This window comes from Salvelinus fontinalis, chromosome 15 (assembly GCF_029448725.1).
Source record: "Salvelinus fontinalis isolate EN_2023a chromosome 15, ASM2944872v1, whole genome shotgun sequence".
NCBI classification, from domain to species: domain Eukaryota; kingdom Metazoa; phylum Chordata; class Actinopteri; order Salmoniformes; family Salmonidae; genus Salvelinus; species Salvelinus fontinalis.
This window is the reverse complement of record NC_074679.1, coordinates 19639547-19667370: the sequence shown is the minus strand read 5'-3', so window position 1 is coordinate 19667370 and position 27824 is coordinate 19639547. Positions and strand designations below refer to the sequence as shown.

The 27824-nt window shown below is 42.9% G+C and overlaps 1 protein-coding gene across 4 annotated transcripts in view; it reads right to left on the bottom strand.

The window, feature by feature from the left end:
- Positions 1-27824, bottom strand: part of kif26ba (kinesin family member 26Ba) — a 196223-nt gene that overhangs the window by 39848 nt on the left and 128551 nt on the right. For 3 of the 4 annotated variants that reach the window (XM_055862875.1, XM_055862874.1, XM_055862877.1), the window contains exons 5-7: positions 15959-16145; positions 6049-6264; positions 5031-5124 (exon numbers count right to left, since the gene is read on the bottom strand). In XM_055862875.1, coding sequence (XP_055718850.1) covers positions 5031-5124; positions 6049-6264; positions 15959-16145 — 497 coding nt within the window. Of the gene's footprint in view, positions 1-4434; positions 4442-5030; positions 5125-6048; positions 6265-15958; positions 16146-27824 lie in introns of those variants that run through there. The other variant, XM_055862876.1, reaches the window with a different exon arrangement.

Below are 27824 nucleotides of genomic sequence, written 5' to 3'. Positions count from 1 at the left end.
AGAGTGGTCTGGCATGGGCCCAATCAGCAGCAGAGTGGTCTGGCATGGGCCCAATCAGCAGCAGAGTGGTCTGGCCTGGGCCCAATCAGCAGCAGAATGGTCTGGCCTGGGCCCAATCAGCAGCAGAGTGGTCTGGCCTGGGCCCAATCAGCAGCAGAGTGGTCTGGCCTGGGCCCAATCAGCAGCAGAGTGGTCTGGCCTGGGCCCAATCAGCAGCAGAGTGGTCTGGCCTGGGCCCAATCAGCAGCAGAGTGGTCTGGCCTGGGCCCAATCAGCAGCAAAGTGGTCTGGCATGGGCCCAATCAGCAGCAGAGTGGTCTGGCCTGGGCCCAATCAGCAGCAGAATGGTCTGGCCTGGGCCCAATCAGCAGCAGAATGGTCTGGCCTGGGCCCAATCAGCAGCAGAATGGTCTGGCCTGGGCCCAATCTGGCCTCAATGGAGGCCTGAGCGGAACACTTGCACTCTGACTCAGATAGCAGTACATAGACTAGCAGGCTGGAGTCGAGAAAGCGACAGAGCCCACAGTGACAGGAGTTTTACATTGATTAAAGACATAATAAAGATGGTTGCCATTAAAGGGATGACCGTACTGCCCAGGACCACTAATCCAATCAGAGGGCTCGGGGAGGATGAGCTAATATAAGAGCAAGAGAGCATGGGACTCAATTATATACCCCTCTGTTGTCCTCCTCCTCTCTTTTCTCTCTCAGTCCTTGTTGAATCTCATACCCTCAGTCCTTATTGAATTATACATACCCTTAGTCCTTGTTGAATCTCATACCCTCAGTCCTTGTTGAATCTCATACCCTCAGTCCTTGTTGAATCTCATACCCTCAGTCCTTGTTGAATCTCATACCCTCAGTCCTTATTGATTTATACATACCCTCAGTCCTTGTTGAATCTCATACCCTCAGTCCTTGTTGAATCTCATACCCTCAGTCCTTGTTGAATCTCATACCCTCAGTCCTTGTTGAATCTCATACCCTCAGTCCTTGTTGAATCTCATACCCTCAGTCCTTGTTGAATCTCATACCCTTAGTCCTTGTTGAATCTACATACCCTTAGTCATTATTGAATTATACATACCCTCAGTCCTTGTTGAATCTCATACCCTCAGTCCTTGTTGAATCTCATACCCTCAGTCATTGTTGAATCTCATACCCTCAGTCCTTGTTGAATCTCATACCCTCAGTCCTTATTGAATTATACATACCCTCAGTCCTTGTTGAATCTCATACCCTCAGTCTTTGTTGAATCTCATACCCTCAGTCCTTGTTGAATCTCATACCCTCAGTCCTTGTTGAATCTCATACCCTCAGTCCTTATTGAATTATACATACCCTTAGTCATTATTGAATTATACATACCCTCAGTCATTATTGAATTATACATACCCTCAGTCATTATTGAATTATACATACCCTCAGTCCTTGTTGAATCTCATACCCTCAGTCCTTGTTGAATCTCATACCCTCAGTCCTTGTTAAATCTCATACCCTCAGTCCTTATTGAATTATACATACCCTCAGTCCTTATTGAATTATACATACACTCAGTCCTTGTTGAATCTCATACCCTCAGTCCTTGTTGAATCTCATACCCTCAGTCCTTATTGAATCTCATACCCTCAGTCCTTATTGAATCGCATACCCTCAGTCCTTGTTGAATCTCATACCATCAGTCATTGAATTATACATACCCTCAGTCCTTATTGAATTATACATACCCTCAGTCCTTATTGAATTATACATACCCTCAGTCCTTATTGAATTATACATACCCTCAGTCCTTATTGAATTATACATACCCTCAGTCCTTGTTGAATCTCATACCCTCAGTCCTTGTTGAATCTCATACCCTCAGTCCTTGTTGAATCTCATACCCTCAGTCCTTATTGAATTATACATACCCTCAGTCCTTATTGAATATACACTACCGTTCAAAAGTTTGGGGTCACTTAGAAATGTCCTTGTTTTTGAAAGAAAAGCAATTTTTTTGTCCTTTAAAATAACATCAAATTGATCAGAAATACAGTGTAGACATTGTTAATGTTGTAAATGACTAATAGCTAATCCAAGTTTATCATTTTAAAAGGCAAACTGATCATTAGAAAACCCTTTTGCAATTATGAAAACTGTTGTCTGATTAAAGAAGCAATAGAACTGGCCTTCTTTAAACTAGTTGAGTATCTGGAGCATCAGTATTTGTGGGTTCGATTACAGGCTTTGTGGGTTATTTGTGGGTTCGATTACAGTGTGTGTGTGAGATTTGGCAGTCTTAGCTTAATGTGGAGTGGGAGAGGCAGGACTGGCCTGTGAGGCTAGCTGATCTCTATTAGCGACCAGTGGAGCAGTTTCTTCTATTCCAACATCAAACACACACACACACACACACACACACACACACACACACACACACACACACACACACACACACACACACACACACACACACACACACACAGCCATCTCTTACAGGTCTCAAGGTCTGTAACCTCAGGCCCACCCTCCATCATTCAGTGGTCCGTTTGAAGCACACGTTTCCTGGATGGAATATAAAAGCCAAGGTAATTGTGTTCTCCAGGCCAAGCAGGCTAGTGGAGCAGAGAGGACTCTGTCTTTGTTCCTAAAGGGAGGATTCTGTCTTTAATTTCCACGACCACTGAAACAACATAAGTTTCCACTGACATCACACCACAGGCTTTTCGATTCTAGAATGTTTTACTAGCAATGGCCGTGCTGTGTGGTAGGGTCACTTTCCTTAGCTGACTGTCACTCTGGATAAGAGCATCTGCAAAATTTGACCACTGTGTGTTATTCTGTCGAGTGACGTTTATCCTTTGCGCGTGTGTGTGTGTGTGTGTGTGTGTGTGCGTGGGCGTGTGCGCGTGCTTACATGTATGTGTGCCTGGGCTGTAAGACTAAGTTGATTACATGTGGAGAACTCTGTCACGGGTAGACTGATTACATGCGTGTGAAAGCATGGTTGTTGAAGGCAGACAAAGACAGACAGGTTCCAGAGACTTGACCGGGCAGGGTCCTGACACGTATTACTGTGCCGGTCTGAGGAGGGACTTCAGTGGGATTAAAACAGTGTTGATCCAGCTTCCTGCTCAGACAAGACCTCTCTCTCCCTTTCAGTTTGTTTCTCTATTTCTCTCTCAGTTCCTGTCTTTTTTTTGCACCCATCTCTCCCTCTCTCATTCTTCTTTCTATTTCTGCTCTCTTTGCCCCTCTACCCTCTCTCTCTGCCCCTCTACCCTCTCTCTCTGCACCTCTACCCTCTCTCTCTCTCTGCACCTCTACCCTCTCTCTCTCTCTGCACCTCTACCCTCTCTCTCTCTCTGCACCTCTACCTCTCTCTCTCTCTGCACCTCTACCCTCTCTCTCTCTCTCTGCACCTCTACCCTCTCTCTCTCTCTCTGCACCTCTACCCTCTCTCTCTCTCTCTGCACCTCTACCCTCTCTCTCTGCACCTCTACCCTCTCTCTCTCTCTGCACCTCTACCCTCTCTCTCTCTCTGCACCTCTACCCTCTCTCTCTCTCTGCACCTCTACCCTCTCTCTCTCTCTCTGCACCTCTACCCTCTCTCTCTCTCTCTGCACCTCTACCCTCTCTCTCTCTCTCTCTCTGCACCTCTACCCTCTCTCTCTCTCTCTGCACCTCTACCCTCTCTCTCTCTGCACCTCTACCCCCTCTGCACCTCTACCCTCTCTCTCTCTCTCTGCACATCTACCCTCTCTCTCTCTCTGCACCTCTACCCTCTCTCTCTCTCTGCACCTCTACCCTCTCTCTCTCTCTTTCTGCACCTCTACCCTCTCTCTCTCTCTCTCTGCACCTCTACCCTCTCTCTCTCTCTCTCTCTGCACCTCTACCCTCTCTCTCTCTGCACCTCTACCCTCTCTCTCTCTGCACCTCTACCCTCTCTCTCTCTCTCTCTCTGCACCTCTACCCTCGCTCTCTCTCTGCACCTCTACCCTCGCTCTCTCTCTGCACCTCTACCCTCGCTCTCTCTCTGCACCTCTACCCTCGCTCTCTCTCTGCACCTCTACCCTCGCTCTCTCTCTGCACCTCTACCCTCGCTCTCTCTCTCTGCACCTCTACCCTCGCTCTCTCTCTCTGCACCTCTACCCTCTCTCACTCTCTCTGCACCTCTACCCTCTCTCTCTCTCTCTGCACCTCGCCCCTCTACCCTTTCTCCCCCTCCCTCTGAATGCAGTCTGTGCTGATAGTTGAGGCTGGCTGAGATGCAGTCATGTTGATCAGAGAACGTCACACTCGGAAAACTAGCAGTCGATTCTTGGCAAACGTATTTACTGTGTGTGCAATGTCAGACTCGGTTTGAGTCTGAGTACATACACACAGCATCAGGCAGTGTGTGGACGTGTTTAACTATACTTGTGGGGACCATCACACACACACACACATCCTTACCCAGTTTAGAGTGGCATCTATCACACACATCCTTACCCAGTTTAGAGTGGTATCACACACATCCTTACCCAGTTTAGAGTGGTATCTATCACACACATCCTTACCCAGTTTAGAGTGGTATCTATCACACACACACACACATCCTTACCCAGTTTAGAGTGGTATCTATCACACACATCCTTACCCAGTTTAGAGTGGTATCTATCACACACATCCTTACCCAGTTTAGAGTGGTATCACACACATCCTTACCCAGTTTAGAGTGGTATCTATCACACACATCCTTACCCAGCTTAGAGTGGTATCACACACATCCTTACCCAGTTTAGAGTGGTATCACACACATCCTTACCCAGTTTAGAGTGGTATCTATCACACACATCCTTACCCAGTTTAGAGTGGTATCACACACATCCTTACCCAGTTTAGAGTGGTATCTATCACACACATCCTTACCCAGTTTAGAGTGGTATCTATCACACACATCCTTACCCAGTTTAGAGTGGTATCTATCACACACATCCTTACCCAGTTTAGAGTGGTATCACACACATCCTTACCCAGTTTAGAGTGGTATCTATCACACACATCCTTACCCAGTTTAGAGTGACCAAAACAGAAGACGCAGCCGTCGGCTCCATTCACCACAGACTGAATTACCTCAGCTACAGTCCCAGCACATACCTCCGCCTAGAGAGAGAGAGACAGACAGAGAGAGAGACACAGAGAGCGAGAGACATAGACACAGAGAGAGAGAGAGACACAGAGAGAGAGAGAGACACAGAGAGAGAGAGAGACACAGAGAGAGAGAGAGACACAGAGAGAGACAGAGACACACAGAGAGAGACAGAGACACACAGAGAGCGAGAGACAGACACACAGAGACAGAGACACACAGAGAGCGAGAGACACACGGAGAGCGAGAGACATAGACACAGAGAGAGAGAGAGAGAGAGACACAGAGAGAGAGAGAGAGACAGAGAGAGAGAGACAGAGAGAGAGAGACAGAGAGAGAGACACAGAGAGAGACAGAGACACACAGAGAGAGACAGAGACACACAGAGAGAGAGAGACACAGAGAGAGAGAGAGAGACACAGAGAGAGAGAGAGAGACACAGAGAGAGAGAGAGAGACAGAGAGAGACAAACACAGAAAGAGAGACACAGAGAGAGACAAACACAGAGAGACAGACACAGAGAGAGAGAGAGAGAGAGAGAGAGCACAGAGAGACAAACACAGAGAGAGAGAGAGCGACAGACACCGAGAGAGAAAGAGACAGACACAGAGAGAGACAGACACAGAGAGAGAGAGAGAGACAGACACAGAGAGATACAGACAGAGAGAGAGAGAGAGAGAGAGACAGAGAGACACAGAGAGAGACAAACACAGAGAGAAAGACAGAGAAACAGAGACACACAGAGAGAGAGAGAGACACACAGAGAGAGGGAGACAGACAGAGATAGACACAGAGAGAGAGAGAGAGACAGAGAAAGACAAACACAGAGAGAGAGACAGAGAGAGAGAGAAAGAAAGGAAAGTCCAGGGGTGATCAATCCCAAATCGGACTAGGGGATGATTTGAGATAGGCAAAACTACTTATAATCAGATCTCTACCTGTGATGCATCATGGGGGAAAGCAGCGTCAAAGGCAAACATCTTAGGCGGGACCTGATTGGCTCCTCCTCGTTTCTGGGGGGTGTTCCCTTGCGTCTGGTTGGCTGAGGGCTCCATGATGGTCACTTGCTTCTTCCTGGTGTCCACTTTGAGGAAGGAGCTGGACTCTGCTGCGTCTGAGGAAGTCACAGGACACACACGAACCATCACCTTCACCTGGTGGAGGGGGGGGGGGGGGGGGGGGGGGCAGAGGACAAGAGAACTCAGAATCACTACAGAACAATACGACTCAGACCTGACCTCCATCAGACTGTAGACAATAGACCTCAGATTAGAACAGAAGTAGATTGGGAACTAAGAACTAAGGTCAGATACATCCTTCTTTTATCCTTCTACATCCCACTGGATAAAACGTCCTACAGCCCTACAGAGACCAGTAGAACCTCAGTAGAAACCAGTAGAAGCCCAGTAGAACTCAGTACCCCAGGAGAAACCAGTACCTCCGTAGAACTCAGTTGAACCACAGTAGAAACCAGTATAACGCAGTAGAAGCCCAGTAGAAACCAGTACCCTAGTAGAACTCAGTAGAACCCCAGTAGTAACCAGTACCTCCGTAGAACTCAGTAGAACCCCAGTAGAAACCAGTAGAACCACAGTAGAAACCAGTAAAAACCAGAACAATCCTGTTGTTTCATTCATGGCGGGCTGAAAACCTCCCCTGCGCTAAATCTGAATTCTTAGAAGACGGGCATCAACACCTGCACCCCCCCCCCCCCCCTTCCTCTGTTAGACATCAAAGCTTTAAGTGGAGGAATCTTATTTTAGCTCCCTCTCACCTCTCCTTCTCTCACCTCTCCTTCTCTCCTCTCCTTCTCTCCTTCCTCACCTCTCCTTCTCTCCTTCCTCTCCTTCCTCACCTCACACACATCAACACTCATATTGTTGTGACACTTCATTAGCGTTGCAGTTTTTAAAATCGAGAGAAAAGCAATGGCGGGTTCTTTCCTCCCATACAGCTGACAGATCTCCAAACTTTTCCCAGAGTTCCTGCAGGTTCACTTATCTACTTCTTTCTTCTCAGTTAGAAAGATCTGTAGAGAGAGGGTGGGGATAAGGGAGAAGGGCATAGAGGGAAGAAGGAGGGAGAGAGGAGGGGAGGGTAGAGAGAGTAAGGGTGTACAGGAGCAGCATGAATGAGAGAGAGTGACCAAGGGAGGAGAGAGAGGGGAGGATAGGAGAGGAAGGAAGAGGGGAGAAGGGAGAAGAAAGAGGAATATAGGATGAAAGGAGGAGAGAGAGGGGGGATAGGAGAGGAAGGGAGAGGAATATAGGATGAAAGGAGGAGAGAGAGGGGAGGATAGGAGAGGAAGGGAGAGGGGAGAAGAAAGAGGAATATAGGATGAAAGGAGGAGAGAGAGGGGAGGATAGGAGAGGAAGGGAGAGGGGAGAAGAAAGAGGAATATAGGATGAAAGGAGGAGAGAGAGGGGAGGATAGGAGAGGAAGGGAGAGGAATATAGGATGAAAGGAGGAGAGAGAGGGGAGGATAGGAGAGGAAGGGAGAGGAATATAGGATGAAAGGAGGAGAGGGGAGGATATGAGAGGAAGGAAGAGGAATATAGGATGAAAGGAGGAGAGAGAGGGGAGGATAGGAGAGGAAGGGAGAGGAATATAGGATGAAAGGAGGAGAGAGAGGGGAGGATAGGAGAGGAAGGGAGAGGAATATAGGATGAAAGGAGGAGAGAGAGGGGAGGATAGGAGAGGAAGGGAGAGGAATATAGGATGAAAGGAGGAGAGAGAGGGGAGGATAGGAGAGGAAGGGAGAGGAATATAGGATGAAAGGAGGAGAGAGAGGGGAGGATAGGAGAGGAAGGGAGAGGAATATAGGATGAAAGGAGGAGAGAGAAAAGGGAAAAGGATGTAAACTCAGATCTCAGCTGCTGTTCCCACCACCTCAGAGACCAAACATGAGAACCGTTAGAAGAGAGATTCCGCTGTAAACTGCCAACCAATTGTTGCTCTGGGATTAAGTCGAGACAGATTTCCCAAATGCTCCCAAACACTCTGTCTTTTAGAAAGAACGCTCCCGAACGTTTCCAAAAGCCCGAATTACAGCCGGGAATTACAGCCGGGAATTACAGCCGGGAATTACAGCCGGGAATTACAGCCGATTAAAAAAGAAGTGAGAGACGTGAGCAGAAATGAAAGCAAATAGAATAAACAGCAACTAGTACATGCAGGAGATTTGAGCCTTGGACATGAAAGCATGAGTCTGGAATGCGCTGAGTTGCGTAACAGGATTGATCAGCCGAGGAGAACACAAACACAACACATTCACCATGAACGCAACTCAGCAGGATGCTGCATGCAACAAAAAACATGTCAATAACCAATGGGGCGAAAGTAAAAACCATGTGTGTGTTTGCTTGTGTGTCTGTGTTTGCGTGCATATGTGTGTATGTCTGTAAGTGTGTGTTTGATGAATCACCCCTCTCCCCTGTAGAGGGGTAGTAAAGGTAAGATAGCTGCAGTAAATTGGTCCCAGCAGCAGTAAGCTGCCACTCCACAGATCTCCTCTCTGCTCTCATAAAAGCAGCTCATTAAAACACCCATTACAGCAGATTCTCTTTAACAGTGCTTCTAGGGGAGACTATAGGGCTTATTTCTGTCCCATTTGTCTAATGGAAATGAACCTTTTCATTCAAAGTGAAAATAATGTTATATACTGTTTACAGTAAATATTAAAGTTCATATTCAATAGATTTATTACAGGCGATTCATTATAAATGCCCTCTATGTGGCTGTTGTGAGAATAAAATGTATAACTATGGTGTTGGCCGGCACCATGCTACTACTGGAATGAGAAAGTATAGCCAGTATTTAAGCTGATGATGATGATAAACACACCAACAGAGTCGTTCCTCTGGTTGCATCACTACGCCATCAAAATGACCAGGGAACAACAGGAAGCAGTGTCTTCCAGAGAGATAAGAGAAGTGTGTGTGTGTGTGTGCGTGTGCGTGTGTGCGTGTGTGCGTGCGTGCGTGCGTGCGTGTGTGCGTGTGTGTGTGTGTGTGTGTGTGTGTGCGTGTGTAAGTAAATGTACCTGCTGCCTGTCTACTATGACGAGAGTAGAGGTCTAACCCTGGTGAGTACATTTTCAGGTCAAAGAGATCATATTAAATTCAAAGACCCTTTGCTATATAACATACACACACACTCCAGAGCATCCAGCGCCCTATCCTGACCCCAATAAAAAGGCCCATCACATCAGTAAGTGCCTCGGGGGAAGGATTTCAGCGGTGCACTCTTCCTCAGGCCTAACTCATATAGGGTTTTGACTAGATGGGATACAGCATATGTCAGAAATGACCAGAATTGATTCACACCCCTTGACTTTTTCCACATTTTGTTGGGTTACAGAGCGAATTTAAAATGTTTTAAATTGAGATTGTGTGTCACTGGCCTATACACAATACTCCATAACGTCAAAGCGAAATTATGTAAAAATGTGCTTAACAAGTCACATAATAAATTGCATGGACTCACTCTGTGTGCAATAATGGTGTTGAACTTGATGTTTTAATGACTACCTCATCTCTGTACCCCACACATACAATGATCTGCAAGGTCCCTCGGTCAAGCAGTGCATTTCAAACACAGATTCAACCACAAAGACCAGGGAGGTTTTTCAATGCCTTAAAAAGAAGGGCACCTATTGGTAGAGGGGTCGAGATAAAGAAATATGCAGACATTGAATTTCCCTTTGAGCATGATGAAGTTATTAAATACACTGTGGATGGTGTATCAATACACCCAGTCACTACAAAGATAGAGGTGTTCACCACAAGGCCAATGGTGACTTTAAAACAGTTGCAGAGTTTAATGGCTGTGATAAGAGAAAACTGAGGATGGATCAACAACATTGTAGTTACTCCACAATACTAACCTAAATGACAGAGTGAAAAGAAGGAAGCCTGTACAGAATAAAAATATTACAAAACATACATCCTGTTTGCAACAAGTGACTACAGTAAAACTGCACAAAATGTGGCAAAGAAATGAACTTTATGTCTTGAATACAAAGTGTTATGTTTGAGGCAAATCCAACACAACACATTACTGAGTACCAGCCTTCAAATTGTCATGGTGTGGGTATGCTTGTCATCGGCAATGACTAGGGAGTTTTTGGGGATAAAAATAAACGGAATAGAGCTGAGCACAGTCAGTATTTCATTGGGGGAAAAAATGGGCAAAGATTTCTAAAAACATGTTTTCACTTTGTCATTATCGGGTATTGTTGTAGATGGGTGAGATTTAAAAATGTTTGTTTAGCCATTTTGAATTCAGGCAATACCAACAAAATATGGGGAAAAAATCAACGGGTGTGAACTCTTCCCACAGTTGTGTCAAGTTGGCTGGATGTCCTTTGGGTGATGAACCATTCTTAATACACACAGGAAACTGTTTCGCTTGAAAAACCAGCAGTGTGTCATGCAACAAAATGCAAATTAATTACTTAAAAACCATACAATGTGATTTTCTGGATTTTTGTTTTAGATTCCGTCTCTCACAGTTGAAGTGTACCTATGATAAAAATGACAGACCTCTACATGCTTTGTAAGTAGGAAAACCTGCAAAATCGGCAGTGTATCAAATACTTGTTCTCCCCACTATATATATATATATATATATATATATATATATATATATATATATATATATATATATATATATATATAGCATGCGCTAACTGTGGATAACAGTCGTTGAAGTTCAGCATAGCTAGCCAGCAAAGTTGAGTATCATTTATTTCTTGCTAACCAAATGACACATGCAATTTGTAGCTAAAAAGTATTTGGGGGAAAAAGTCTGCCGTTCCACCCACTCGTCCAAGCTTGTATCTCATCCCAGCAACTAGCTAGATACTAACCACGGTATGACTTGTGATCATTGGCTTTGCTAGTTTGATTGTGTTGAGTCCCGCTGTACTTTTGTCATGCATTGACTGCATCAATCTATTCTGCCAACAATTTCCAACTCTACCTAATCACATTTTAAGAGAAATATAACCTATTTTTAAAATCTCTTATCAAGTTGGTTTTGTAGCATAAAGTCAGAATGTGATATTTGGGAGCGATATTATGATTGTCTGTTTGTTTCATATCTGCAAAGTAGTTAAAACAGTGTCTGTTCCACTTTAAGATGCAACCAATACTACAGTCCTACTTTACTGAAGACAACGGTAGAGAAATGGTAATAGGCTCTTTGTTCAGCTTAAACATGGTGGGTGAGAGAGAAATGGAGGAGGAGAGGTTGAGAGAGGTTGAGAGAGGGATTGGGAGAGGGTCCATTAGTAGTCTAGTTGAGTAGGAGCACTTGTCTCTCTCTGCAGTGATCAATTCCCCTGACGCAACTCCTCAGACACTGAAGCCACTTAAAGTGGCGACCCGTCATTCAGGGCAGGTGGGGCAGAGACAGTGTATTCTTCTGTTTGTTTGTCTGCTCCACCAAGATGTACATGCTAAAATAGCCCCTGGTCACTTATAACATATCTATCTCTCTCTGCATCCTCCATTCCCCCTCTACCGTTCCCTCCATCCTCCGTCCTCTCTCTCACTTTCTGTATCCTCCATTCCCTCTCTACTGTAAATGTTTCTCTCCATCCTCCGTCCTCTCTATCCTCCGTTCCCTCTCTACCCTCCATTCTCTTTTTACTCTATTTATATCCTCACTTCCCTCCCTCTACCTCTCTCTGTCTCTATCCTCACTTCCCTCCCTCTACCTCTCTCTCTACCCTCACTTCCCTCCCTCTACCTCTCTCTGTCTCTAACCTCAATTCCCTCTCTACACCTCTCTCTCTAACCTCACTTCCCTCCCTCTACCTCTCTCTCTACCCTCACTTCCCTCCCTCTACCTCTGTCTCTACCCTCACTTCCCTCCCTCTACCTCTCTCTGTCTCTAACCTCAATTCCCTCTCTACACCTCTCTCTGTCTCTATCCTCACTTCCCTCCCTCTACCTCTCTCTCTACCCTCACTTCCCTCCCTCTACCTCTCTCTGTCTCTAACCTCAATTCCCTCTCTACACCTCTCTCTGTCTCTATCCTCACTTCCCTCCCTCTACCTCTCTCTCTACCCTCACTTCCCTCCCTCTACCTCTCTCTGTCTCTATCCTCACTTCCCTCCCTCTACCTCTCTCTGTCTTTAACCTCAATTCCCTCTCTACACCTCTCTCTCTACCCTCACTTCCTTCCCTCTACCTCTCTCTGTCTCTAACCTCAATTCCCTCTACACCTCTCTCTCTACCCTCACTTTTCTCTTTATACCCTTCTCTCTCTCTCCCTCTTCTCCTCCATCTCTCTCTATTCCACACACACCCACACACAATCTGGTTCTGAGCTGAGAAACCAAATGATTTCTAGCATGATTACTGCACACCTTACTGATACAATAAATATCTGTATAAAACTGCTCACAGCATAGTAAGACCTATACTGTTTATAATGTAACACGTGAGAACAACAGAAGCTACTCCACAGTGGGTGGTGCACAATTAACTAGGCAATTACTGTAAATTCCAACACACAGACACAAGTCTCTCTCTCTCTCTATTGCCAAAGTAAGTGAAATAGATAAACAATACAAAATGAACAATAAACATTACTCACAAACGTTCCAAATTAATAAAGACATTTAAAATGTCATAAATCCACATACAGTGTTGTAATGTTGTGCAAATAGTTAAAGGGAAAAGGGAAAAAAATAAACATAAATATGGGTTGTATTTACAATGGTGTTTGTTTTTCACTGGTTGACCTTTTCTTGTGGCAACAGGTCACACATCTTGCTGCTGTGATGTCACACTGTGTTATTTCACCCAGTAGATATGGGAGTATATCAAAATTGGATTTGTATTTGAATTCTATGTGGATCTGTGTAATCTGAGGGAAATATGTGTCTCTAATATGGTCATACATTGGGCAGGAGGTTAGGAAGTGCAGCTCGGTTTCCACCTCATTTTGTGGGCAGTGTGCACATAGCCTTTCTTCTCTTGAGAGCCATGTCTGCCTACGGCGGCCTTTCTCAATAGCAAGGCTATGCTCACCGAGACTGTACATAGTCAAAGCTTTCCTTAAGTTTGGGTCAGTCACAGTGGTCAGGTATTCTGCCACTATGTACTCTCTGTTTAGGGTCAAATAGCATTCTAGTTTGCTCTGTTTTTTTGTTAATTCTTTCCAATGTGTCAAGCAATTATAGTTTTGTTTTCTCATGATTTGGTTGGGTCTAATTGTGTTTCTGTCCTGGGGCTCTGTGGGGTCTGTTTGTGTTTGTGTACAAAGCCCCAGGACCAGCTTGTTCAATTCTCTCTCTCCCTCTCCCGCTCTCCCTCCCTCCCTCCAATCTGTCTTGTTCTTCTCCTGGCTTCAGTCCATCCCTCTATCTATTTCACAATTAAGCCTTTCAAAGGCCTGCAAATACCAACACTATTAATATTTTACCCACAACACTGTAGCAAAGTGGCTATTGAATTCCCATCCTGAACACACACAGCTGCCTGTGAGGAGTTGTCTTTGGCCTGAGAGAGAGCTATAAAAAATTGATTATGCATCATAGTGTCATTTCTCTCAAGGTCACCACTCGCACTGGAGTCTGTCTGTCTGTCTGTCTATGTATCTGTCTGTCTATGTATCTGTCTGTCTATGTATCTGTCTGTCTATGTATCTGTCTGTCTATGTATCTGTCTGTCTATGTATCTGTCTGTCTATGTATCTGTCTGTCTATGTATCTGTCTGTCTGTCTCTGTCTGTCTGTCTCTGTCTGTCTGTCTCTGTCTGTCTGTCTCTGTCTGTCTGTCTCTGTCTGTCTGTCTCTGTCTGTCTGTCTCTGTCTGTCTGTCTCTGTCTGTCTGTCTCTGTCTGTCTGTCTGTCTCTGTCTGTCTGTCTCTGTCTGTGTCTGTGTGTCTGTGTGTCTGTGTGTCTGTGTGTCTGTGTGTCTGTGTGTCTGTGTGTCTGTGTGTCTGTGTGTCTGTGTGTCTGTGTGTCTGTGTGTCTGTGTGTCTGTGTGTCTGTGTGTCTGTGTGTCTGTGTGTCTGTGTGTCTCTGTGTCTCTGTGTCTCTGTGTCTCTGTGTCTCTGTGTCTCTGTGTCTCTGTGTGTCTGTGTGTCTGTGTGTCTGTGTGTCTGTGTGTCTGTGTGTCTGTGTGTCTGTGTGTCTGTGTGTCTCTGTGTCTGTGTGTCTGTGTGTCTGTGTGTCTCTGTGTCTCTGTGTCTCTGTGTCTCTGTGTCTCTGTGTCTCTGTGTCTCTGTGTCTCTGTGTCTCTGTGTCTCTGTGTCTGTGTGTCTCTGTGTCTCTGTGTCTGTGTGTCTGTGTGTCTCTGTGTCTGTGTGTCTCTGTGTCTCTGTGTCTGTGTGTGTGTGTCTGTGTGTGTGTGTGGTTAACACTTTGCTGGGTGATTGATGTGACTGTGGAAGCCCCACAATCCTTCACTGTCAGCTGGGAAGAGTTTGAGAAATGAGGGGAGGAGAAAGAGAAGATGGAGGGATTGGAAATAAGCCTAATCGATGGACAATATCTGAGAGGGAGAGAGGGACGGGGAGGAATATAATGAATCATATACTATATTAAGATAAATTCATTTATTTTATCGACAAAATATGTATGAATATAATCGAGCATGTATCAAGACATTTTACCTTGAAAATCGGCAAAACTATATGCCAATGGTGTAGCATGATTTATAGGACATTTTATAAGACAGAAAAACGGTTTTCTCCATTCCTTCACATCTGTCTCTTCAGAGAATCCAGGTAGAGATGCTAGCAGTCAGAGGATCACAAACCAGCACAGCACCTAATCTTTCCTTCAGGGTTTTGTTTAAGTAAAGATAAGAACACGTGCCACATAATTTCCTTCACTGATTTAAAATATCTCCCCCCGCAATCTGGAATGATTGGAATCATCTCTGCTGGGCTGATTTGATTAAGGTGAGCTGGAATGTACCAAAACACAACAGGAGGAGGGAGGATCTGAAACAGTAGCCTGTCAGTCATGGCTAAGACCCCTGGGAGACTTGAGCAAATCCAACGGCACGCATGCACGCACACAGACACACGCACGCACATGTGCACACACACACACACACTCTAAATGCATATCCATGTGGCTCATGACATTTGCCTTCCAAAAGTGATTTCCCAGGGCATTTCTCTGATGTCTCCATCCTGTATCTGTCTCCTGTAAGCTCCCGAGTGAGCCAGCAGTCTAAGGCATTGCATCTCGTCACTACAGACCCTGGTTCGATTCCAGGCTGTATCACAACTGGCCGTGATTGGGAGTCCCATAGGACGTTGCACAATTGGCCCAGCATCGTCCGGGTTTGGCCGGGGTAGGCCGTCATTGTAAATGAGAATTTGTTCTTAACTGACTTGCCAAGTTAAATAAAGGTTAAAAAATGTATAAATAAAAAATGTGCCTCCTGTATCGGCCTCCTGTGTCCGTCATGTACACCAGGAACTGAACGACAGGACTGCAGGAACCAGATGTTACACAACACCTCTCCACTATCTGGGGATGTAGCGTTATGTTCATGCTGTTCTCCTGTCGTATCTCGCTGTATGGTCTAATTTCCTGCCCACTGTCGCAGATCATAGGCGACAGGGAAATGTGTGTCTGTGTGGTGTGTGGTGTGTGGTGTGTGGTGTGTGGTGTGTGGTGTGTGTGTGTGTGTGTGTGTGTGTGTGTGTGTGTGTGTGTGTGTGTGTGTGTGTGTGTGTGTGTGTGTGTGACATGAACAGCCCACAGCAGCAGGACTCTCCAAAGGGACAGCAGGTGACATTTTTACCCTGAAAATGTTACCGTTTCCATTCATCAGCATTCATACTGTACCATAGTGTGTGTGTGTGTAGTTCTACCTTGCCCAGTCCGGGGGTGTCTTTGATCTTGCTGGCGGCCCGTAGCAGGCAGGGGGGGGCAGGGGGAGGGGTGGTCTGCAGGGTTCCACTGAAGTTGGTGGGGAACAGAGGGGGGTCACACACCACTGGGGGGGGCGCTGGGCGCTGCTTCTTCTTCTTGGAAGACAGGTTCAACTTCTGGGCAGCTCTACAGGAGTGAGGGGGGAGAGATTTAAAACCAACGTTTACCAACCATACAAACACACCTAGTGTTCATCGACTGTTGACTAAAAGAGAGTGGGAGAGAAAGAGAAAGCAGGAATGAGACAGACAGAGAGTTAGAGATGGAGAAAGAGAAAAAGGAATGAGACAGACAGAGAGTTAGAGATGGAGAAAGAGAAAGAGGAATGAGACAGACAGAGAGTTAGAGATGGAGAAAGAGAAAGAGGAATGAGACAGACAGAGAGTTAGAGATGGAGAAAGAGAAAGAGGAATGAGACAGACAGAGAGTTAGAGATGGAGAAAGAGAAAGAGGAATGAGACAGACAGAGAGTTAGAGATGGAGAAAGAGAAAAAGGAATGAGACAGACAGAGAGTTAGAGATGGAGAAAGAGAAAAAGGAATGAGACAGACAGAGTAAGAGATGGAGAAAGAGAAAGAGGAACAGGGAAATGTTTTCCCCCCCGGACTGTAACAGAGCACAGAGTGTAAGGCATTGTGAGAAATGTGTGTCCCGCTTAAAACAACTGTAGAGTGGATAAGAGGACGCGGTCGACTGGGAAACCAACACTAAACATAGTTGTTCCATGCCATCATGGTGTCCCCCCCACCACTGCGGTGGCTCCATGTGCAATGTACTAATTGCTCATTCATGTTGCTAATTGGAGATGTATTACACGCCCAGCAGTAACACACACACGCCCAGTTTACCACAGCAGTAACACACACACACACACACACACACACACACACACACACACACAGTTTACCACAGCAGTAACACACACACACACACGCCCAGTTTACCACAGCAGTAACACACACACACACACATACACACGCCCAGTTTACCACAGCAGTAACACACACACACACACATACACACGCCCAGTTTACCACAGCAGTAACACACACACGGGCAGTGACATCTGTAACTGGGAGGGGAACGCTGGTTCCTTTCATCTGCTTCAGTCCTCACAGTCTTGCCTTCCTCCTCTTCTGTCTCTCATCTCCCATCCCTCTCGCGCTCCTCTCTCATTCATTCCCTCTCCTATCCCTGTTCTCTCCTAGATTGTCAAAAAATACCTAGCAATGCTAACATTAGCTACATAAAATCCGGTGCTCTCCACTCAATCTTAGCTAGCTACAACAACAAAAGGTTTTCCTACTAATTGTGTTCCTCCTTTAGGAATGTCATTGTTTTCCCAAGCTACTATAATGAACGTTAGACTATCTTCATCAGCAACCATTGACAATGCATTGAGTAGAACACTCAGTCTGGCATCAGTCCTCGTAGTCACGATAACCTTAATGTGACGTAACAGGCAACTCATGAAGTGGCTCGCTATGGCCTCTATGGGACCAGCACTGATCTAGAATCAGTTCTGTCTATTAGACAATAATAATTCATATGGTTACATGGACGGGGGGGGGGGGCTGTTCCTCGTTCAGCACTTGTACTTTGAGATGCTTTATAAATATGGGCCCGGCACAGACGTCACTGCTGTCACCACACACACACAGAACGGGGAAAGGATTCACTTTCACAGTGGTTACCGATGCAAATACAGACACGGTTACTGACATGGCTACAGACGATGCAGTTACCATGCGGTTACAGACGCGATTATCAACACGGTTGATTCCATTGGTAACAGTTGCCTGATACCAATGGTTACAGAGATAAAATCATTGTCATGGCAGACTGACTCACCCACTCAATCTATCAATACCCACAAGGTGCTCTTTTCAACTCTGTCTTCTTTATGAAGACCTCTCTCTCTCTCTCCCTCACTCATGCCCTCTCTGTTCTCTTTGTCAAACGTCTCCCTCTACCTTTTCATCTCCCACTGACTGAGTTCTTTCTTCTTCTGTAGGGGGTGTGTGTTTTTACCCATCAGGCCTAGGGGGTTAAGGCTTACTCAATCACCACCAATCACAGCCAGAGTCTGAGAGCACAGGAGTGATGTGTTAGTGTGACTGTCTGTGTGGTGATGAAGAGGAGCAGAAAGATCTCTCCAGATTCAAGTTGAAATGTGATGTTTTTACAGGTTCCCAGGACGTCAGGAGACACTGTCAAAACCGTCCACTAAGGGCAAAAATGTAAAATTCAAAACAAGTGCCTGGAGCTGGGATTGAACGGTGGATTGAGTCTATGGAGCGGGAGCTCCCTGCTTAGACCACTGGGGCATCCGTCCACAATGAGTTAGCAAGGTGAGTCTTAATAATGGCTAAACTTAACCGTGGAGTTGTTTTTCTGTTTTAAACCTATCCCAAACCTTAGTCCTTAACCAATCTTAATTAATGCCTGAAGTGAATTAACCCTATCTAAAACCTCAATCCTGAGAGAAAGAGAAGAGCAGAGAGTCAAACAGCACTGTCATAGATCCAGTTGTCACAAAGGGAGTTTCTTTATGTGTGCGTGTGTGTGTGTGTGGGGGGGGGGGATGTTTATGTCAGTGTGCACCGTGTGTGTGTGTATGTATGTGTGTTTGTGTGTATATGTGTACATGCATGCATGTCTTTGAGCTCAGGTTAAAGTATGAGGTCATCAAACCGCACCACGAGAGGCGCTTGCTGGAATTTGTAGTCTGTCACAGTTTCAGGAAAGTTGCCGTGGTAATTAAAACAAAACAAATTCTGAGCAATAAAGTATGTGTGTTCTCTCACACATTTCTCTGAGAGTTGAAGCTAATTTTACCCCTGCTGTCCTATATAAACACAATGAGGTAATGTTAGCTACCACTAGCCCACACAGCTTAACTTCTTGTGGCTGCAGGGGCAGTATTGAGTAGCTTGGATGAAAGGTGCACAGAGGTGCCCAGAGTAAACGGCCTGCTCCTCAGTCATAGTTGCTAATATATGCATATTATTAGTAGTATTGGATAGAAAACACTCTGACGTTTCTAAAACTGTTTGAATTATGTCTGTGAGTATAACAGAACTCATATACAAGCATTTCGCTACACTCGCATTAACATCTGCTAACCATGTGTATGTGACAAATAACATTTGATTTGATATGGCAGGCAAAAACCTGAGAAAAAATCCAAACAGGAAGTGGAAATTATTAGGCTGGTCAATTTTCAACCAAGATCCCATTGAAATCACAGCGAGATATGAATGAGTTGATGAGCTTCCACTAGATGGCAACAGTCTGTAGAACTTTGTCTGATGCCTCTACTGTGAAGTGGGGCCGAATGAGAGAGGAATTATTCAAGTCTGCCATGACCTGACCATGCTTTCACCATGCACGTTCACATAAGAGGGAGCTCTGTTCCATCGCTCATCTGAAGTCAATGTAATTCTCCGGTTGGAACGTTATTCAAGATTTATGTTAACCTGTTGGGGATGGGGGCGCTGTTTAGACTATTTATGCTAATTTGGCTAATTTTTTAAACGGCTTCCCACAAAATCCTTGATCGTACAATATGCATATTATTATTATTATTGGATAGAAAACAGTCTATAGTTTCTATAGGAGTTGAAATTTTGTCTCTAAGTGGAACAGAGCCCATTCTACAGCAATTTCCCTGACATGGAGTCAGATTTGAGAAATGTTGGCCACTTTTCTGAAGTCAGTTAAAAGGGCACTGTCGTTGCTATGACTATACGGACACTTCTTACGTCTTCCCCTGGATGCCTTTACGTGATGACGATTCCAACGGGGTCGATTGCGCGTTCACAGGCCCTACAAATGAAAAAAACCTTTAGCTAGCAAGTCTTTTCTTGCTGCGTAACGCGCGTGGAAGACACCGACCCTCTCCTGTTCCAAGCGTTAGTTTAGCCTGTTATATTTCTCCGGTCATCTTTTCACTCGTTATAGGAGTTACAAACATCATAAAGTAGTTAATTTAAAGCGTTTTATAGCAATTTATATCCGTTTAGTGCGATTTTGGGACATTTATTTTTGCAACGATGTGAAAAGTTGGGCACGCTTTTCAGTTCATCCCGAACGCAGTTGACATTTCCACATGGCAAGAGGACAGCTTTCCACCAAAAGACGATTTCTCCCAAGAAAGGATCCTTTGCCCAAGATACTGATGGAAGAACAGCTCAAGGTAGGACATTTTTATTATGATAAATCGTGTTTCTGTCGAAACATTTTAGTGGCTTAGGACGCCATGTTTTTTGACGTAGCTTCGCTTGGCGCAAACTGTATTGAAAAGTAAGGATAAATTAAAAAATGTAATAACGCAATTGTATTAAGAATTAAATTGTCTATCAATCCCTGTCCACCCTATATTTTTTAGTCACGTTTATGAGTATTTATGTATAAGAGTAGATCACTGTCTAAGTGGCGCAAGGACATTTTCTGACCAGCTGAGCTACATTTCACATTGTCTAACCATGATTTTGGTGGCTAAATATAAACATTTTCGAACAAACTGTATATGCATGTTGTAATGTGATGTTACAGGAGTGTCATCGGAAGAATTCTGAGAAGGTTAGTGAAAAAATTAATATCTTTTGGCGATGTTGACTTTTATCGCTCACTTTGGCTAGAATCAATGCTGGGCTGCTAATTGCTATGTGCTAAGCTAATATAACGATTTATTGTGTTTTTTCTGTAAGACACTTAGAAAATCTGAAATATTGTCTGTATTCACAGGATCTGTGTCTTTCGATTCGTGTATGCTGTGTATTTTTACGAAATGTTTGATGATTAGTAGTTAGGTAAACACGTTGCTCATTGTAATTATTCTAGTCCATTTGTGATGGTGGGTGCAATTGTAAACTATGCCATATACCTGAAATATGCACTTTTTTCTAACAAAACCTATCCCATACCATAAATATGTTATCAGACTGTCATCTAATGAGTTTTTTTGTTGGTTAGGGGCTATAAATATCTTAGTTTAGCCGAATTGGTGATGGCTACTGGTGTTGGTGGACAAATAAAAGATGGTGGATTATGCTAATGTGTTTTTAGGTAATAGATGTACATCTTTACATATTGTGTCTTCCCTGTAAAACATTTTAAAAATCGGAAATGTTGACTGGATTCACAAGATCTGTGTCTTTCATTAGCTGTATTGGACTTTAATGTGTGAAAGTTAAATATTTTTAAAAAATATTTTTTTTGAATTTCGCGGCACTGGTTTTTCAGTGGGGGGGGGGGGGGGTGTGCCGCTAGCGCCACGCTGATCCTAGACAGGTTAACAACATTCTAAGATTGATTCAATACATCGTTTGACATGTTTTTACTGACTGTTACTGAACTTTTGGACATTTCGTCAGCTTTTAGGGAACGCGCTTCATGACTTTGGAATTGTTTACCAAACACGCTAACAAAAGTAGCTAATTGAACATAAATAACGGCCATTATCGAACAAATCAAGCATTTAATGTGGACCTGGGATTCCTGGGAGTGCATTCTGATGAAGATCATCAAAGGTAAGCAAACATTTATCATGTAATTTCTGGTTTCTGTTGACTCCAACATGGCGGCTAATTTGACTATTGTTCTGAGATTATTATATTATACGTTTTTTTTTTATCTGACACACCGGTTGCATTAAGGAGAGGTATATCTATAATTCCATGTGTATAACTTGTATTATCATCTACATTTATGATGAGTATTTCTGTTGAAACGATGTGGCTATGCAAAATCACTGGATGTTTTTGGAACTAGTGAATGTAACACGCCAATGTAAACTCCAGTTTTTTTAATATAAATATGAACTTTATCAAACAAAACATACATGTATTGTGTAACATGAAGTCCTATGAGTGTCATCTGATGAAGATCATCAAAGGTTAGTGATTAATTTTATCTCTATTTGTGCTTTTTGTGACTCCTATCTTTGGCTGGAAAAATGGCTGTGCTTATTGTGGTTTGGTGTGACCTAACATAATCGTTTATGGTGCTTTCGCTGAAAAGCATATTTGAAATCGGACACTTTGGTGGGATTAACAACAAGATTACCTTTAAAATGGTATAAGACACATGAATGTCTGAGGAATTTTAATTATGAGATTTCTGTTTTTTTAATTTGGCGCCCTGCACTTTCACTGGGTGTTGTCATATCATTCCGTTAACGGGATTGCAGCCATAAGAAGTTCCCACCGCCGAGGGTTGCAAAGGGAAGGTATATTACTGGAAACAGTCCAAGTTTACCAGTAAAATACCAGAATTGTGGTATCTTTCAAGGACTTTATGTAATCTATCACAAGACATCTCTGTGTCTCTGTGGATGGTTTGTCCTCTGACAAATCAACTGTAAATGTCGGTGTTCCTCAAGGTTCCGTTTTAGGATCACTATTGTTTTCACTATATATTTTACCTCTTGGTGATGTCATTCGGAAACATAATGTTAACTTTCACTGCTATGCAGATGACACACAGCTGTACATTTCGATGAAACATGGTGAAGCCCCAAAATTGCCCTCGCTGAAAGCCTGTGTTTCAGACATAAGGAAGTGGATCGCTTCAAATGTTCTACTTTTAAACTCAGACAAAACAGAGATGCTTGTTCTAGGTTCCAAGAAACAAAGAGATCTTCTGTTGAATCTGACAATTAATCTTGATGGTTGTAAAGTCGTCTCAAATAAAACTGTGAAGGACCTCGGCGTTACTCTGGACCCTGATCTCTTTTGACTAACATATCAAGACTGTTTCAATGACAGCTTTTTTCCATCTACGTAACATTGCAAAAATCAGAAATTTTCTGTCCAAAAATGATGCAGAAAAATGAATCCATTCTTTTGTCACTTCTAGGTTAGACTACTGCAATGCTCTACTTTCTGGCTACCCGGATAAAGCACTAAATAAACTTCAGTTAGTGCTAAACACTAGAATCTTGACTAGAACCAAAAAAAATGATCATATTACTCCAGTGCTAGCCTCTCTACACTGGCTTCCTGTTAAGGCAAGGGCTGATTTCAAGGTTTTACTGCTAACCTACAAAGCATTACATGGGCTTGCTCCTACCTATCTTTCGGATTTGGTCCTGCCGTACATACCTACACGTACGCAACGGTCACAAGACGCAGGCCTCCTAATTGTCCCTTGAATTTCTAAGCAAACAGCTGGAGGCACTTCACATGATGGTAAACTGACAATAGACTTCACATGATGGTAAACTGACAATGCACTTCACATGATGGTACACTGACAATACACTTCACATGATGGTAAACTGACAATACACTACACATGTTGGTAAACTGACAATACACTTCACATGATGGTAAACTGACAATGCACTTCACATGATGGTACACTGACAATACAGTTCACATGATGGTAAACTGACAATGCACTTCACATGATGGTAAACTGACAATACACTTCACATGATGGTAAACTGACAATGCACTTCACATGATGGTACACTGACAATACACTTCACATGATGGTAAACTGACAATACACTACACCAGTCACTTCACATGATGGTACACTGACAATACACTTCACATGTTGGTAAACTGAAAATACACTACACCAGTCACTTCACATGATGGTAAACTGACAATACACTTCACATGTTGGTAAACTGACAATACACTTCACATGTTGGTAAACTGACAATACACGACACATGTTGGTAAACTGACAATACACGACACATGTTGGTAAACTGACAATACACGACACATGTTGGTAAACTGACACTACACATGATGGTAAACTGACAATACACTTCACATGATGGTAAACTGACAATACACGTCACATGATGGTAAACTGACAATACACATCAACTGATGGTAAACTGACAATACACTACACATGATGGTAAACTGACAATACACGTCACATGATGGTAAACTGACAATACACGTCACATGATGGTAAACTGACAATACACTTCACATGATGGTAAAATGACAATACACTACACATGATGGTAAACTGACAATACACTACACATGATGGTAAACTGACAATACACTACATCACTCTAAACATGATGGTAAACTGACAATACACTTCACATGATGGTAAACTGACAATACACGTCACATGATAGTAAAATGACAATACACGTCACATGATGGTAAACTGGCAATACACTACACATGATGGTAAACTGACAATGCACTTCACATGATGGTAAACTGACAAAACACTACATCACTCTAAACATGATGGTAAACTGACAATACACTTCACATGATGGTAAACTGACAATACACTTCACATGATGGTAAACTGACAATACACTTCACATGATGGTAAACTGACAATACACTTCACATGATGGTAAACTGACAATACACTTCACATGATGGTAAACTGACAATACACTTCACATGTTGGTAAACTGACAATACACTACACATGTTGGTAAACTGACAATACACATGTTGGTAAACTGACAATACACTACACGATGGTAAACTGACAATACACTACATCACTCACTACACATGATGGTAAACTGATAATACACTACATCACTCTTCACATGATGGTAAACTGACAACACACTACATCACTCACTACACATGATGGTAAACTGACAATACACTACATCACTCTAAACATGATGGTAAACTGACAATACACTTCACATGATGGTAAACTGACAATACACTACACATGATGGTAAACTGACAATACACTACACCTGATGGTAAACTGACAATACACTACACATGATGGTAAACTGAAAATACACTACACATGATGGTAAACTGACAATACACGTCACATGATGGTAAACTGACAATACACGTCACATGATGGTAAACTGACAATACACGTCACATGATGGTAAACTGACAATACACGTCACATGATGGTAAACTGACAATACACGTCACATGATGGTAAACTGACAATACACGTCACATGATGGTAAACTGACAATACACGTCACATGATGGTAAACTGACAATACACGTCACATGATGGTAAAATGACAATACACGTCACATGATGGTAAACTGGCAATACACTACACATGATGGTAAACTGACAATACACTACACATGATGGTAAACTGACAATACACTACATCACTCTAAACATGATGGTAAACTGACAATACACTTCACATGATGGTAAACTGACAATACACTTCACATGATGGTAAACTGACAATACACTACACATGATGGTTATCTGACAATACACTACACATGATGGTAAACTGACAATACACTTCACATGATGGTAAACTGACAATACACTTCACATGTTGGGAAACTGACAATACACTACACATGTTGGTAAACTGACAATACACTACACGTTGGTAAACTGACAATACACTACACATGTTGGTAAACTGACAATACACTATACATGTTGGTAAACTGACAATACACTACACATGATGGTAAACTGACAATACACTACACATGATGGTAAACTGACAATACACGTCACATGATGGTAAACTGACAATACACGTCACATGATGGTAAACTGACAATACACGTCACATGATGGTAAACTGACAATACACGTCACATGATGGTAAACTGACAATACACGTCACATGTTGGTAAACTGACAATACACGTCACATGATGGTAAACTGGCAATACACTACACATGATGGTAAACTGACAATACACTTCACATGATGGTAAACTGACAATACACTACATCACTCTAAACATAATGGTAAACTGACAATACACGTCACATGATGGTAAACTGACAATACACGTCACATGTTGGTAAACTGACAATACACGTCACATGATAGTAAAATGACAATACAAGTCACATGATGGTAAACTGACAATACACTTCACATGATGGTAAACTGACAATACACTACATCACTCTAAACATGATGGTTATCTGACAATACACTTCACATGATGGTAAACTGACAATACACTTCACATGATGGTAAACTGACAATACACTTCACATGATGGTAAACTGACTATACACTTCACATGATGGTAAACTGACAATACACTTCACATGTTGGTAAACTGACAATACACTTCACATGTTGGTAAACTGACAATACACTACACATGTTGGTAAACTGACAATACACTACACGTTGGTAAACTGACAATACACTACACGTTGGTAAACTGAAAATACACTACATGATGGTAAACTGACAATACACTACACATGATGGTAAACTGACAATACACGTCACATGATGGTAAACTGACAATACACGTCACATGATGGTAAACTGACAATACACGTCACATGATGGTAAACTGACAATACACGTCACATGATGGTAAACTGACAATAAACGTCACATGATGGTAAACTGACAATACACGTCACATGATGGTAAACTGACAATACACGTCACATGATGGTAAACTGACAATACACGTCACGATGGTAAACTGACAATACACGTCACATGATGGTAAACTGACAATACACGTCACATGATGGTAAAATGACAATACACGTCACATGATGGTAAAATGACAATACACGTCACATGATGGTAAACTGGCAATACACTACACATGATGGTAAACTGACAATACACTTAACATGATGGTAAACTGACAATACACTTCACATGATGGTAAACTGACAATACACTACATCACTCTAAACATGATGGTAAACTGACAATACACTTCACATGATGGTAAACTGACAATACACTTCACATGATGATAAACTGACAATACACTACACATGTTGGTAAACTGACAATACACTACACGTGTTGGTAAACTGACATAACACTACACATGATGGTAAACTGACAATACACTTCACATGATGGTAAACTGACAATACAAATCACATGATGGTAAACTGACAATACACTTCACATGATGGTAAACTGATAATACACTACACATGTTGGTAAACTGACAATACACTACACATGAAGGTAAACTGATAATACACTACACATGTTGGTAAACTGACAATACACTACACATGAAGGTAAACTGACAATACACTACATCACTCTAAACATGATGGTAAACTGACAATACACTACACATGTTGGTAAACTGACAATACACTACACATGATGGTAAACTGACAATACACTACATCACTCTAAACATGATGGTAAACTGACAATACACTACACATGTTGGTAAACTGACAATACACTTCACATGATGGTAAACTGACAATACACTTCACATGTTGGTAAACTGACAATACACTTCACATGATGGTAAACTGACAATACACTTCACATGATGGTAAACTGACAATACACTACATCACTCTAAACATGATGGTAAACTGACAATACACTACACATGATGGTAAACTGACAATACACTACATCACTCTAAACATGATGGTAAACTGACAATATACTACACATGTTGGTAAACTGACAATACACTTCACATGATGGTAAACTGACAATACACTACACATGATGGTAAACTGACAATACACTTCACATGATGGTAAACTGACAATACACTACACATGTTGGTAAACTGACAATACACTTCACATGATGGTAAACTGACAATACACTACATCACTCTAAACATGATGGTAAACTGACAATACACTTCACATGATGGTAAACTAACAATAAACTAACAATACACTACATCACTCACTACACATGATGGTAAACTGACAATACCCTACATCACTCACTACACATGATGGTAAACTGACAATACACTACATCACTCTAAACATGATGGTAAACTGACAATACACTACATCACTCTAAACATGATGGTAAACTGACAATACACTACATCACTCTACACA